General features: G+C 37.7%; 1 protein-coding gene across 4 annotated transcripts in view; it reads right to left on the bottom strand.

Annotated features, from left to right (window-relative positions):
* The window catches only part of ORC3 (origin recognition complex subunit 3), a 62056-nt gene that overhangs the window by 31596 nt on the left and 15616 nt on the right, over positions 1 to 14844 (bottom strand). For 3 of the 4 annotated variants that reach the window (XM_072998929.2, XM_020790200.3, XM_078380405.1), the window contains 7 exons: positions 13028 to 13132; positions 12107 to 12261; positions 9573 to 9709; positions 7723 to 7882; positions 6774 to 6887; positions 4788 to 4921; positions 1364 to 1427 (listed from right to left, as the gene is read on the bottom strand). In XM_072998929.2, the coding sequence (XP_072855030.1) occupies positions 1364 to 1427; positions 4788 to 4921; positions 6774 to 6887; positions 7723 to 7882; positions 9573 to 9709; positions 12107 to 12261; positions 13028 to 13132 (869 nt within the window). The remainder of the gene's footprint in view (positions 1 to 1363; positions 1428 to 4787; positions 4922 to 6773; positions 6888 to 7722; positions 7883 to 9572; positions 9710 to 12106; positions 12262 to 13027; positions 13133 to 14844) is intronic. The other variant, XM_078380402.1, reaches the window with a different exon arrangement.

Genomic DNA, 14844 nt, shown 5'->3' on the forward strand with positions numbered 1-14844 from the left:
TGTATACTTATAGGAAACCCCGAAACATTCTAGACTGAATGATTATACCTAATTATTCATAGGGGTTCCTGGCATTCCTACTCTACATCTGTCACTCTCACTAGTGCATCACACAGACTCTATCTAGTTGTGTGGTACCTTGGTAATGTGAGGGAAGACAACCTCTTATCCTCACTGGGACATAACTGTCTACAAACATACGGTAAATGTTACTGTTTGTAGACAGTTACAATATTCTTACAAATAAGTTATAATTTCTTTATAAGAATACCAACCAATAAATTCAGTTCCTAGAGAGAAATCAGCTCTCTGACAAAAAATTTTATGATGGGAGGTTCCAAGGGCTTTTTAAAGTGATACTTTCTTATTCCTATCTCCATGCAGGGGAGGCAGGAGTGGGGATGGCTTATGTACTTATCTTCCCATTCCTCTTCCTTACAACAATACAAGGCAGAATATGAACTAGAGAGTTCCTATGTGTTATGACAGAAAGGTGGATGAGACCCACCACCATATTAGGATGGCCAGAGGAAAATGTTATCTCTACAGGATCTGGTAGCACAGTCTTTGCTTTGAGAGCAGTATATCTCTACTATGCTGCTAATTACTATAGTTATCAAAGCTGAGGATGGTATCTAACTATTGAGTTCAGTTCATGCAATACTATAGTCTTGGCCATTGCCCTTATATTTGGTTATGCATGGTTAGGAAACCCCCAGATTGATTATTCAGGGCAGAGTGGGCTTGAGGGGAAAGATAAGAGAAAGCCCCTTTTTGTGATCAGGTTTCCACCTATCCAATACTTTATTTCATCTGTGTTTCCTATGTTCGTTTACTACAGACTGCAAAACATATAAAAACTTATTGTCATCAATGTGATTTCAAGGAAGGCATTAATGTCTTTTTATGAGAATTGGTTTAAGATTTTATTTTGTCTCTTTGTGCCAATAAAGTATATACATATTAATTCACTCAAATATTTTAACTTAAAACTGAGCAACCAATGAATAAAAAACTTTCATAGTCAAGTGTATTCAAGTGCAAAATGAGTGTGGCTGCATTTACAACACTGCAATTAAGAATCTGGTGCAACCAGAGTTAGAACATCATTCTAGTTTCTGTTACCAGGCAGATTCTGTGCAGTCTTTTTACTTGAAAACAAAATGTCCAAAACCATCTTGTATAAATAATGCAATATAGACGTATATCCAATTCCTGAGGTAGGCTGTTATTGAATATGCCATATGACAGACTACAGTGAAATTTAATTCATTTGTAATATTATATTACTCTGCACAGAAATTTTAGAGATATCTGGAACACTTAATATTTTAGATGCTTTAATCCTTTTAGATGTTTTTACCTTCAAACCTTCATCATCTGTCAGCAGTACAGTCTGCTTGTTTGATACTTGACTTTCAACAAACCTGAAGAAAAGAGAAGAGGATATTAGTAACAAAATGTGAAAAGTATATAATATTTTTTTAAAGCAGTGTACTTTAGGAAATCACTTGAATATGATATTTTGGAACTTAATATTCTGGTTTACATAGCAGGCAAGCAGTTTCCCAGAATGATCGGCCTACTTGTTAAGAGTGTAGTTTAATAAGTGCAGGCAAGAAGTACATAAATATCATAAAGATATAAAAAATAGTACAGAATATTTTTTAAAAACCCACTATTTAGAAGCCCCCTCTGTTCTCTCTCCCATTTCTTCTGCAGTGGTCTCTTCCTCTCTCTCCACCGTAGTAATTTAACTTGTACTAGGGGTTTAGAACCCATGACCCCACCTCACCCACACTGCTCTATCCCTCTTCCTTGCTTGCCCCAATGTTATTTTTCACACTACAGTGGTGCCCCGCATGATGACGATAATCCATTCCGGGAAAATCGCTGTTAAGCGAAATTGTCATCATGCAAAAAACAATTCCCCACTGGAACGCATTGAAACCCATTTAATGCGTTCCAATGGGGAATTACCTCGTCGTTCAGCAAAGATCGCCCATAAGGGAAGCCATTTTCTGAGCACCAATCAGCTGTTAAAATGGCTGCCATGCGAAGCATAGGTCTGGAAAACACAGGGCAGCCATTTAGTGGAGCCGGAAAAATCGTTGTCTTCCATCCAGTGGAATTTCCCCATAGGAACGACTGTTTTGCAAATTGCTATAGCGATCGCAAAAGTCACCATCCTGCGGATTCGTCGTACAGCGGGGTCGTCATTTAGCGAGGTACCACTGCAGTAATTTTCCTCCCTCCACCTCAGTACAGTGGTACCTCAACCTACGAACATCTCCACTTGCAAACGATTCAGTCACGAATGGCTCTGTTCGCAAAAAGCTGCTTTGACTTGTGAACGGAGCCTCGATTTACAAACAAAAAAACCAAAAAATAAACAAAAAACAAAAACCATATTTCCTGCCCCTTTTTTGACCTAAGTTCATCTTAGGTCCAAAAAAGAAGAAGAAAAAAATCTCCCCCTAGTGGTAGAGTACAGATTAACCTGCTCTGCATTAGTTCCTATGGGAACTAATTCCTCTACCTACGAACAGCACCTCGACATATGAACGAAAAACAGCCTGAACAGATTAAATGGTTTTAATGCATTCCTATGAGAAATCTCGCCTCGACTTACGAACTTTTTGATGTACGAACACTGGTCCAATATGGATTAAGTTTGTAAGTCGAGGTACCACTGTATTCAGCCAAGGAGTCAAAGTAGGAGAAAAAAATGTAAGCTTTTTAGACTCTCACAATCCCCCACTGAACAAGGCCAGTTGAAATCAAACTTATCCAGTTACTTAAGTAGTAAGTAATCAGTAGCCTCTGTGCAAATTTTCATGTTTTAAGTCCTGTTATTCTGGTAAAAGTACTACTGCCGTGGGAAGGGATTCTGCTTTGGACTTAAGCACCTAGAACCTCCAAGTTGGCCACTTAAGATACAATGTACAGTGATGCCTCACTTAGCGATGTTAATTCGTGCAGAAAAAATCGCTGCTAAGCGATAACATCGCTACGCGAAAATAAAAAGCGCATAGAAATGCATTAAAATGTGATTAATGCGTTCCTATGGGCTTAAAACTCACCTTTAAGCGAAGATCCTCCACAGCGCCGCCATTTTCAGTGCCTCTAAAGCGAGGAATCCGTGCCTGAAAACAGCAGGCGGCCATTTTGTTGGCGGCCATTATGAAACCGCCGATCAGCTGGCCAAAAATGGGGGCTTTGCGATGATCACTTCCCTGTGATCATCGCAAAGCGAAATTTCCCCATAGGGACCATCGCAAAGCGATCACTTTTGCGATCGCAAAAACAGCATCGCTAAGCGATTTCATCACTATACGGAGCGATTGCTATGCGAGGCACCACTGTATCGTTGTTTAACTTGGAAAAATCATTAGTATCCAGAGAAAAATTCATGTTTCAATCAAAGGACTACAGTTTTCAGCATGCTGCAGCCTCTATGGCCAATGTAGAAATAACTTAGCTAATTATTTTAAGTTGTGAATTTATTAGTATCTGTGAAAATTTTGTGTTTCTACCTCCTATGGCTCAGAAGATTTCATTATGAGATAAAAGAACCACACAGAATCTGGCAGGTAACTTCTTTGTATAGCAAGTTCCAGAATCCTTCAGGAAGCATGAACCATTGAAATCAGTAATGCCATGTGTAACTGTGTTTCATGTTCCAACCATTTTTGTTTTGTAACAGGACAATGGAAACCAAGAATTTTACAGAACACATGGCCTAGCAAGATATAATCTTTGAATTTATTTAAACAGTGCCTGTTCAAAGTTCTTATCATTTTGGAGCTTTTTCAAGGCAGGCAAGAGTACAATTTGCAGAATCTCCCATATATCATGGACCATCAGTTTGGTTTGTTAACTCTAGAAAACATTATAGTGGTGCCTCGACTTACGTCCGCCCCGACTTAAAACCATTTCGAGTTACGACCAGCTCCAGCCGCAAAATTTTGCTTCGACTTGCAGCCGGAGCATCAAGTTACAACTAGAAAAAAGGCAGGGAAAAAGGTGGGGAATTCAAATGTACTAACCATTGGTCAGCGAAGAGGCTGCTTCTTTGTAGCTCTTTCACCACAATGGTTAGAGTGTGTGCGTTCAGAGGAGGCTTCGGACTGCCTGGTAAAGTGCTGCTTTCTACTTTTTAAAAGCTGTTGTGGGTGAGTTTTGCAGTGTGGGTTTGGGCTGGGTGGTGGGGTTATGGTTCTATGTTGTGATGGGTCTTGCAGTCTTTGTTTGTTTTTTGGTGGTTTTTTTTTATTTCCGATGGGTCTTGCAGTCTCTTTACTTTATGCTTTTCTTTTTTTGCATTTCTGATGGGTCTTGCAATGTTTGTTTGCTTTTTGGTGATTTTATTTGCATTTCCAATGGGTCTTGCAGGGTTTGTTTGCTTTTCGGGTTTTTTCCCCTCTTCAGCCAGAACGGATTAATTGCATTTCAATGTATTCCTATGCAAAATGGTGCTTCAACTTATGACCATTTCGAGTTATGACCATTTTCTGGAAACAATTAAGTTCGTATATCAAGGCACCACTGCAGTATGTCCGTGAAAAAAAAAATCTCATTTCTACTTCTGGCCATTTTTGGCCAAAGGTCTCTTAACTCCCAGTATTTACTAGCTAGCCCACTCTACACAGTGCCCATGTAGCCTCAGTCTTCAATGAAATCATGCAGAACTATACAGTTCACATACAGTCTCTCACACACAACTAATATAGAAAGATTTCCACTGAAGGCAAACTTGTGTACAGTAGAATATTTCAGCTTTTTACCTTCTAAAAGATGGCAGTCTTCGAATATTTTCACACTGACTAGCTGATAAATTTTTTACTCTCTTCTTAGCTTCTTGCAGTTCACAGCACAACACACTGAGTGGGTTGGAATAAAAATGCTCCAGAAGAGACAGCTATCAAAAGAAGATAATCGAAATGTATAATAATTCTGGAATCTTACTGGCTGATGATGAGGCTTATGTAAGACACAATGTTTATGTTACTAAGTGCATTTTCAATATTACACAAGATCAGTTACATATTAAACCAGCCTAATAATATGTATATAACTGTCTACAAACATAAGTTACAAGTCTATGACATATAGAGATTGCATTGTTACTGAAGATAAATACTATACGTATCATCTCATCTCTTGTATAATTGTGTTGAAAGATTGCTCTATAGATCTAGATTTTTAAAGTTTAACAGATTTATCATACCACATAAACGTTTCTCAATATTCTTTCATTCCTTTTTCTATGTAAGCCGTTGTTTAATTTCAGCACTGTAAGACTCATGCATGAATCTCAAACAAATTAGGAATTGTATCCAAGAAACCTGTTCTAGGTGCAAAAACACCATTACTTGTATGAGGCTCTGAAATCTGTAGCAGCTTCTTCATTCATCTAACTCAGTGGTTCCAAACCTTGAGTCCCCAGATGTTCTTGGACTACAACTCCCAGAAATCCTGGACAGCACAGTGATGAATGCTTCTGAGAGTTTTAGTCCAAAAACATCTGGAGACCCAGGTTGAGAACCAACAGAAGAGAGCAGGTCACCTGCAAGTGCTGACCAACAGCCTCCGTTTAAGATGAATGAGACATTTTAAATGCATGAGAGACAAACACAAATACTTTCTTCATTTCTGTTTGTTGTCACGGGCCATCAAATAATTATGGCAACCCTCATAGGGTTTTCACATTATGCTAAATACTTAGGGAGTGGTTTTATCAGTTCCATCCCCACTGTGAGCTTCCATGTGCAAGCAACAATTTGAAGCCAAGTTTGTTTAGGCCTATGGTTAAGCTGTCACTTTATCCACTGGCTCTTTGCTTCATTTTTACTTTCTTTTTTTTAACTTTTTATTATTTAATTCAACTTAGGTGAGATCCAATTAGGGAATGTCTTTCCACAGAAAGCCTCCATCAGGAAAAAGGGCAGAGGGGACAGATCCCTCCCAATATATATTTAGAGTGGCTTATTCATCTTTCATTGTTCCTCATGCCATAGGTGGCATCTGATGATGAACCACCCCAGAAATGGCTATTTGTACAATTCCTCTTATTTTTGTGGGCCTGACATTTGTGCCAAAATTTAGGATTTTTTCCCCGAAATGTAAGCTTACAGTGCTGTTAACATAATTCATAGCTTTGATCACTGAAGTGATTTGTTAAGCGGTCATGGCACAGTGAAGAGGGAATGTGCCATCTTGCCCTTCCTTTTCGTTATTATAGTACAGTGATGGGGCAGCAGCACCTCCCACTTTGATCTTTTGTTGCAAAAAGACTATGGTGGACACTAGGGTTGCAGCAGCTGGCAGTGGACAAATACACAACTGCTGAATGAAGGATCCCCCCCCCCACCGGGAAAGTTGCTGCTGTCATCAAAGATGACCTTTACATATTTCCATCATACTGACTACAGGAACACCCTGCCTATCCACCAAAAGAAAGAAGGGCAGAAAGGCCATTTTCCCTTCTACCTCTGCAGAGTGGCTAATAATAATTTTCCTTACTAAACCACGTCATCCTCTCTTATTCAAGACACCCACTTCAATAACATAAATTTACTCTTCTACCTCCTATTTGTGACTATGGGTAAGGCTTCATAAAACTGAGTGCACAAAAAGTGAATTTGTGGCACACAAACAACAAGATGTCAGAGAAAACACTTCTGTTTATCCTTTTCTTCCCATGCTGTTTTTTTTAAGTGCCAGGAAATCTTTTTTATAAGCAGGAATACTTCAGGTTTGGAATCTCTTACCTGAAATCCCTTGATGAAGTTGTGGACTGAGAAATCGTGGTACAAGAATATGTTTATTAGCACTTGCAGAACTTTCTCACTAAGTTTGAATGGAAACTGGCTTGTCAGAATTAGCTGAAGAAAAGAAAAATAAACACTTTTTTTTTCCTTAGGAAGTAAACCTGCATATCTACCACTTTTGGACAGAATCAGGAGTCCTGGAATATATCCTAGAACTCTTTGCATTGCAAAGAGTCATGCAATGATACACAAATCCATGGAGAAATTATTTATTTAAGACAAACAGTTCTTTAACCAAAAAAGAAAACCATGAAGAATAGCAAACAAACATTATATAACTTTGAAGACATAAGTATTTTAATGGGAAATGTGTAATTTATTTGACTATCTAGTTTGCCCCATCCTAAGGTCTCAAGATGGTCCACTTAAACCAAAAAGGAAGAATTTTAAGTCCCGCTGGGTTCAGAAAAAGTATGTTAAGCAAACAATGATTTCACCCACCCAGTCAAAGCATGCTGTCAAACCATCTCTTCAAAAGGCAGACAAAATATTTATCTAAACACCCTTGCTTTCTATTAAAACAATCAAAAGTACAATAAGTTATTAACACATTATTATAAATTATTACATAATGTCAAAATGCATTTTATACTGCCAGGAGTTAACTGTAATTCCCAAACATCCACCTTATTAGCATTTCATATATACTGATCCTACAGTAATTTCATGCACTGATCTTGACTGAAATGACTGTCGATGTGCATGCATATTGCCAATTGGACTCTGAAGCCACTGGTGTGCCTTCAGAGATCAAGAAAATGTTCCCAGTCTATAAAAGGCTTATGTAAAGAGGCTGATGTTTCACAAACTAATAGGTGTTGTTGCTTAAATTTTTAGCTCTATGGTCTAATAAAATATTTCTTTACCCAATATAAATAAAATAAATTACCTTGTCAATTACTTTAGTCAAGTGATCTTTGCAAGAAAGAGACTGGAAGAGCTCTATGCAAAGCAAAGAGGAAACTGAATGAGGAAGTAACTTGTGAATGATCATCGGGGAGGTGGCAATTCCAAAAATCAGTACCAGTGGAAATTCATGTATACAGTGACTTAAATAAATAGGAGACGGGGGGGGGGGGGGGAGGACAAAACAAATTAGTGTAAAACAGCAACATGCTAACACATTTTCTACCATTTCCCTTAGCCAAAAGAACCTATCAACATAACAGATTAAGACTAATGAGGAAATGTAGCAAGCAACTGCCACAATTCTTTCTTTAGAACCCAAAGAAAGAACATCTTCATAAATTAAACATATTCTAAATCTTCCTGGTCATTGTATTTTAAGACTCATATAACTCAAACCAGATAAAATTAAAAGCAGCACACACTTTATAAGCACTTTTTGTAGTCGTAAGAACAAGGGCATTATTGAAAACATCTAATCTTTGCTTTAACTGGATGGTTTGTACTTATTGAAAAACAAGTCACTCTCATTTGGATTTCTTTGGATGCACCAGTTCCTTGTGTTGTGGTTGTACCTACTGGTCTGCTATTTTAGTCAAATCACCTTATTTGAACTGCATGAATACATATTTTTAAATGATTAATGGTTGTTGTGGATTTTTCGGGCTCTTTGGCCGAAAAACCCACAACAAACATTCGATCCCGGCCGTGAAAGCCTTCGCGAATACATTAAATGATTAAGTTTTATTTTGCTTTCTGAAAAAACTCCTGAATTAAAGTTATGATGAAAATGATTGAAAAAGCAATAGTAGCAGGAAACGCTGTGTCCAACAAAGGTTCAATAAGAAAAATTGAATATTCTGATTACTACATAAATCAGGCATATCATGCAAAAGCCGATAACTCTTATACACTTTCTTATCTGCATAATTTATCTGAATTTTGTCATGGCATTGATGATTAAATTTCTTTGAAGGACAATGAACTCCATTAATTTCCTTCCTACTCTAACTTCTAGAAATGCTGATTAGCAACCTTCTGGCTTCTGAAATTTCAGCCAATAACTGTCACACTTCCATTCTCACAGCCTTAGGATGTTAAATTCGGTGCCCAGTATCCATTTTTTATTTGTATGGAATCACAGAGGATATACAACCTAATGGAAGCTCAATATACAGATGGCCTTATATTCTTCCTCTTTACGGAAGCTGCTACGATGTGCATAACTTTGTATAAAATGCATTGACAGCTACATTTAAAACAGATGTATCACCCGCGCCAACATTTTATCCCGCATCAACAAAGCAGAAGAAACTTTAAAACTGTGCAATCATACACAAATCCTTCAGTTATTCCTTGATTTTTACACCACTTCTCAGTCAACTGTCACTTTAAGTCAAGTTAGCAGTTGTTCAGAAATCCAATACTGTATATATTTTTTTCTGTTTCTGTTCATTCTTTAAATATATTTTGGTTGCAGGCCTACAAATACTTACTGTGGACTAAATCTTAGTGAACTACTGAACTCCCAGCATATATGCAGGTCTGCTTAGAAAAAAGTTTCAGAGTTCAATGACAATTAAACTAAGTATGCACAGGACTGCTTCAGCAGCTTCCTTTTTGAGAAAACATTTTCAGGATTGGAGTGTACATCTGTTTTTGCAACAAGTGTCATCCCTGTCTCCAATTCAACCTTCATAAACAAAACAGAGTAATTCCAGCCTCCATCTGTACTTATTAGGAAACACTGACGAAAATTAAAACATGAATCACGATTATTAATTAATTTCCCAGGAGAGGAACCAAGAAAGAAATCAGCCCCCATCATATTACCTGCTGATAACTATGAAGTCCTGCAGAACCTTGGGTGCAAAACTTTCTATATCCTTGAAAATAACCACAACTGGAGGAGACTCCCAGTGTCGAGATGAGAATATTCTTTTTTTGCATGGACTTCCAGTATCCATCTTCTTCAAATAGTGAATAAGTTGAAACAGATTGGGGAAAGAGAAAAATTAGCATATTGGCTGAAATCCAGTAGAAAATCACAACCAGAATAAGCCAACTGAATCAAGGGGACTTAAGGAGGAGCTGACTCACCAAACTCCCACTGATTCAATGGGCCTACCCTAGCTGCCACTTACCACTGGATATCAGCCACTACTACAGAGCATGGGTGCATCTTGCTGAAGGCAAACAGGGACAAGTGTTTAAACAGGAGACCAAGTTGAGTTCCCTTCATGGATGAAGGACAAGATATAAACATTACAAATGGATAACATGCAAAACTGGTACAACAAACCAAAACCTTTTCTGCAATACCAACTCCAGATTTCGCTAAGCCTGAGAACATAATTTTCATTCTAGAAGACTTCTTGCAGCATAAGAAAGACTTATTTGCAGCCCAAGAAACACAAGAAATCATTTCCTTAGATTTCTATATGGAAACTCACCAGAAGTATGAAAGGAGGGAAGAGCACAGTAAGAGGGAGGGTTTCTGTACCACTGGTAGAGTCAACTAACTTCACAAAAAAGCACCTATATTGATAAAGAAGGGTCAGGGCTCCAAGACAGTGTGGCCCTTTACTATGTTGTCCTGCAATCCACTTTCTACCCTACCAGCCTACAACTAGTAGATTCAATAAAGAAGGCAAAGATCACAGGAAAGTTACTGGTTGACTAAAAACAAAAACAAAAAATAAACACCCTTCTGACCAAATTCCTCTGTCCAACAAATAATTTGTTGCAGGTGGAGAGGTATTTTGGTCTCTCTTTCTCTCTCTCTACAGCAACTCTTTCCTGCTGCAATCCTTTGATTCTCCTTTATTCTACAATAAAACTTATTTTTTTTCTTTTTTAAAATAAGCTATTAGATGTTTATAAGTGAGAACAGTGACTACTATCTACGCATTATTAGCACAAGCACAACTATACTACTATCTGTTAAAATTCTGATTTTATTTATTTATTGTTCTTTCTAAAATGGCAAAAATATATAACGTAAGAGGAGATTTCCTCTAAACGTACAGTGGTGCTTCGACTTACAAACGTCTCTACTTACGACCATTTCGAGTTACAACCAGCTCTGGCCACAAAATTTTGTTTCTACTTGCGACCGGAGCTTCCACTTACAAACAGAAAAGGGCAGGGGAAAAAGGCGGGAAATTCAAATTTCTAACTGTAGGTGGCGACAAGGCTGCTTCTTTTTAGCTATTTTGCCCCTGCACTTAAGAGAGTGTGTGATCAGAGGAGGCTTGGGACTGCCACCTTCTGCTTCTGAGAGTGTGTCTGCATGTCTGCAGGGAGGCTTCAGGCTGCCTTGTAAGGTAAGGTGCTGTTTTCTGCTTTTTAAAAACTGTTCTGGGTGTTTTTACAGCGTGGTTTTGAGCTGGAAGGGTTATGTTTCTGTGCTGTGATGGGTCTTGAGGGGCTTATTTATTTTTTATTTTTTTCCCTATTTCCGATGGGTCTTACGGGGTTTGTTCATTTTTTGGTTCCCCCCATTCCTGATGGGTCTTGGGTGGTTTGGTTGCTTTGGGGGTTTGCCATTTCTGATGGGTCTTGGGGGGTTTGTTTGGTTTTGGGCTCCCCCCCTTTCCAAAGGGTCTTGGAGAGTTTTGTTGCTTTTTGGAGTGTTTTCCCCCATTTTCAATGGGTCTTGGGGGTTTGTTGCTTTTTGGGTTTTTTCCCATTTCCGATGGGTCCTGCATGCATTTTTCTTTATTTTCTTTCCATTTCCGACCTGTCCTCTTTGTTCTCTGCGCATTTCCGATCTGCTCCGTTTGATTTCTGTGCATATCCAATGGGTCTTGCACACTTGATTGCTTTTCTCTCCCCCCCACCCCTTCGCCTGAAAAGGGTTAATCGCATTTCCAGTGAGTCTTGCAGTGATTTTTTGTGTGTGTGATTTTTTTCCTTCGGCCAGAACGGATTAATGGCATTCCTATGGGAAATGGTGCTTCAACTTACGACCATTTCGAGTTACACCTATCTTCTGGAATGGATTAAGGTCGTAAGTCGAGGCACCACTGTGCTGTCCAAAAAGAACATTACTTGCTTACCAGTTGCATACAAACATAAAAGTGCTATAGATACTTCGACACATCAGTTGCTCTTAAGTTTCTGACCCAAGCAACACTCAGTGTTCTAAATTAATTCTGCTTGCTTCCCGGACTAAACTATGACATCGTTCTCTAAAGAGATGTCAGACATATCTACTTAGGGCAGTGTTTGTCTTTGTGCATCGTAAAAAACCCTACCACAAAGAAAGCTATTTGGTCAGTAAGAGTGGAATAGGGAGAATTTCACAGGTAGTTCTGAATCTAGAAAACAGTTATGCTGTACAGACTGGTAATTCTGAAACTTACCTTTGTTACATTCCTATACCAATCAGTAAGAGATGCCACAGAGTAACGTATTCTGTTTGAAGAAATTTTAGAATGTTCTTCCTCTTCAGATGAATCCATATCTATTTGGCAGCCCATCAGCTGAACCATCAGCTTCTGCAGTAAATATTTTATGCCTTTAAAACACAATGAAAATGGTAGTTTTTTGTGTTTTACCCCACAGAAAAAAATAAGAACGGCATTTCCCCAAGTTTATGGCTTGTTTACATGTTACCCTTTTACTTGTGAATTTCTGCCACTACATGTAAAAGGAATTCCAAATTTATACAGAAGGGAAATCAAATTAAGCTAATTTGTTTACATTTGATTTATCTTCAGTAATTTGAAACACTGTCATTCAGTGTAGAATCCATATGTTATCTCTGAAAGGCATCAAGTTTAAATCTGAGGCCTTTCCAGTTAGAGAGCTCCACCAGCAAGCTAAGTAAAGTAGATACTCATGCAACCAGAACAGTTGTAGCTGAAAAGGGATTGGAATGGTCTACAAGGTCAGAAAGATTTTAGCATGTTGTCTGGAAACCATTGGAACATTTACAAAAAACACATACTTTGTAAAGAAAACACCAGTTCTCATATGCCTTCTTTCACACATCCACTCCTTTCCAGAGATTAAGAAAGGACCAACTTAAAGCCATTTCTCGTAATGCATATATAAACAGCTGCTTGGTTTTAATAACAAACTGAAATCTAATGGGCAAGGAGTGCCATAGAAAAAATGAAGTTCTTCCTTGCACTAAATAACTTAGACTATTAAAATACACTGATGGAAACAATCCAGGAGTGCAGAAAAGGCTTATATATGCTATTGTCTAGGAATACATCTTATGTGGTTGGTGCCACTTTCTAACTGAAAAAGACTCTTTAAGTTGGTACAATATTTACCTGAGCATTCCTTGGACCTCAGCGATACTACAAAGGGAGTAACATCATTCTGAAGAACTTCAGAGAGACTTTTAAAAGTCAGATCATGGTCTGTAACATTCACGCCTAGGAGACAGATCAGTCAAAATTCTGCTAACTTCTCTAAATACACAAGATATTAATCATGGATAACTTTAACCAGTCTAACACTGATTGGATAAATGAATGTTCTAATCACAACAGAACTTTCCACATATACTGAACAACTATGTCACCAATCAAACTGCCATGGAACTATCTGAGGGGAAGCATCCATAGACTTAATCCTCAATTGCAATGCCCAAGCCTAATAGGAAATATAACTGTGGCTGAACTAACTAGAAACAGCCACCATAATGCTATCAAATTTAATTTACATGTAAGTGTAGAAATACTAAGAAACTCCATAAACAACTTCTTTAAAATGAGATAAACGGTTGAAAAGGAAAATTGGAAGGGCAGTCAAAAGACAGTGTACATTTTGTATGAAATGAACAGTGACACAAATGTGTTCCCAGTCAACTGCAGAAAGCAGCTGCAACTTAAGCTGTCCAACCTTTATTTTCAGAGACAGAATATAAGGAATTCTATTAACATTTCCATGTACTTTTTCTCTTGACTCCAAATTAACTCCTGTTTCAGCAAAGCTGATGCTGAAAAAAAAATCCCTGTTATCAAATGATTTAGTAGCCTAGTTTATTATGCACTTTTGTTTGAAGTCTGCCAAGAGATCATGTGCATAAAATTCCTAGACTCTGAAGCAGTAGAATCTTTTTTGCTGGAATGACAACAGTATGATCTGGTTTTACTTTCCACAAATCACTGACTGTCACTTGTCTCCTAATATCTGGAGTATTTAGAGGAAGTGTTCTAGATAGTACCTTGCTTCCAAAGTTATCATGACACTCCTTCACTTTTCATAAACGTGAAGCAGTTATACTGCACTTGACTCTCTTCAATAAAATCTGTACCCTGCTTATTAACGCAAGTTATAATACATTCATTACAATCCTATGCATGTTTACTGAGAAGTCAGTCTCTGTACATTCAAATACTTATTGCCAAGACAGTATTTACAAGATTCCATCCTGGATGTGATCAAACAATTCTTTTTAAGTGCAATTTGTCTTTTAACTTAGAAAAAAAGGCTGGTTCTAGATAAAAACTCAAGGACCAATTTGTTTTCCTTAAATGTTATCATTTTTTTAAAACTGCCAATATGTTTATCCCATATCTTTCCTTACAAAAAGGAAAGGAACATTTGCAAGTACATCAGAGATAAGAAGAATAAACAAACTGTGGACTGACTGATGAATAAATAAATATTTTTGTCAGAAGATGTGGCTGTAAGTGCTCAATGACAATTTTGCCTTCATGTGCTCCAAAATATTACTTATGGTCAAATAATAAAAAAATCAATATTAATAAGTGAAGGGCACGAGAAATGTTTTGTGAAAAGAACTGTTGCAATATTTTCAGTACATTTATTATACAAAGGAATCAGTTCGTTCACCTATGACACTGGAAGAAATGGATGTAGGCCTCTGAGATGCTACTTGTAATATATGAGAAACATAAAGGAACTGGGAGAAGTCCAACAGACAGAGACAAATACATAGTGCTAATCATCAGAAAGACAACTGTTTGCATAAAATATTCCTGTGATGTTATTAGCTAAAAAATGTTCAGAGGTTCATTTGCAAATGTCTACAGACAACACTAGCAGCTGACACTGATCTGTTAGTAATGTATAATATGTATTATCTGAACAGAATTTTAATAGCTCCATGTGACACTTT

Source organism: Pogona vitticeps, chromosome 1, assembly GCF_051106095.1.
Source record: "Pogona vitticeps strain Pit_001003342236 chromosome 1, PviZW2.1, whole genome shotgun sequence".
Lineage (NCBI taxonomy): Eukaryota > Metazoa > Chordata > Lepidosauria > Squamata > Agamidae > Pogona > Pogona vitticeps.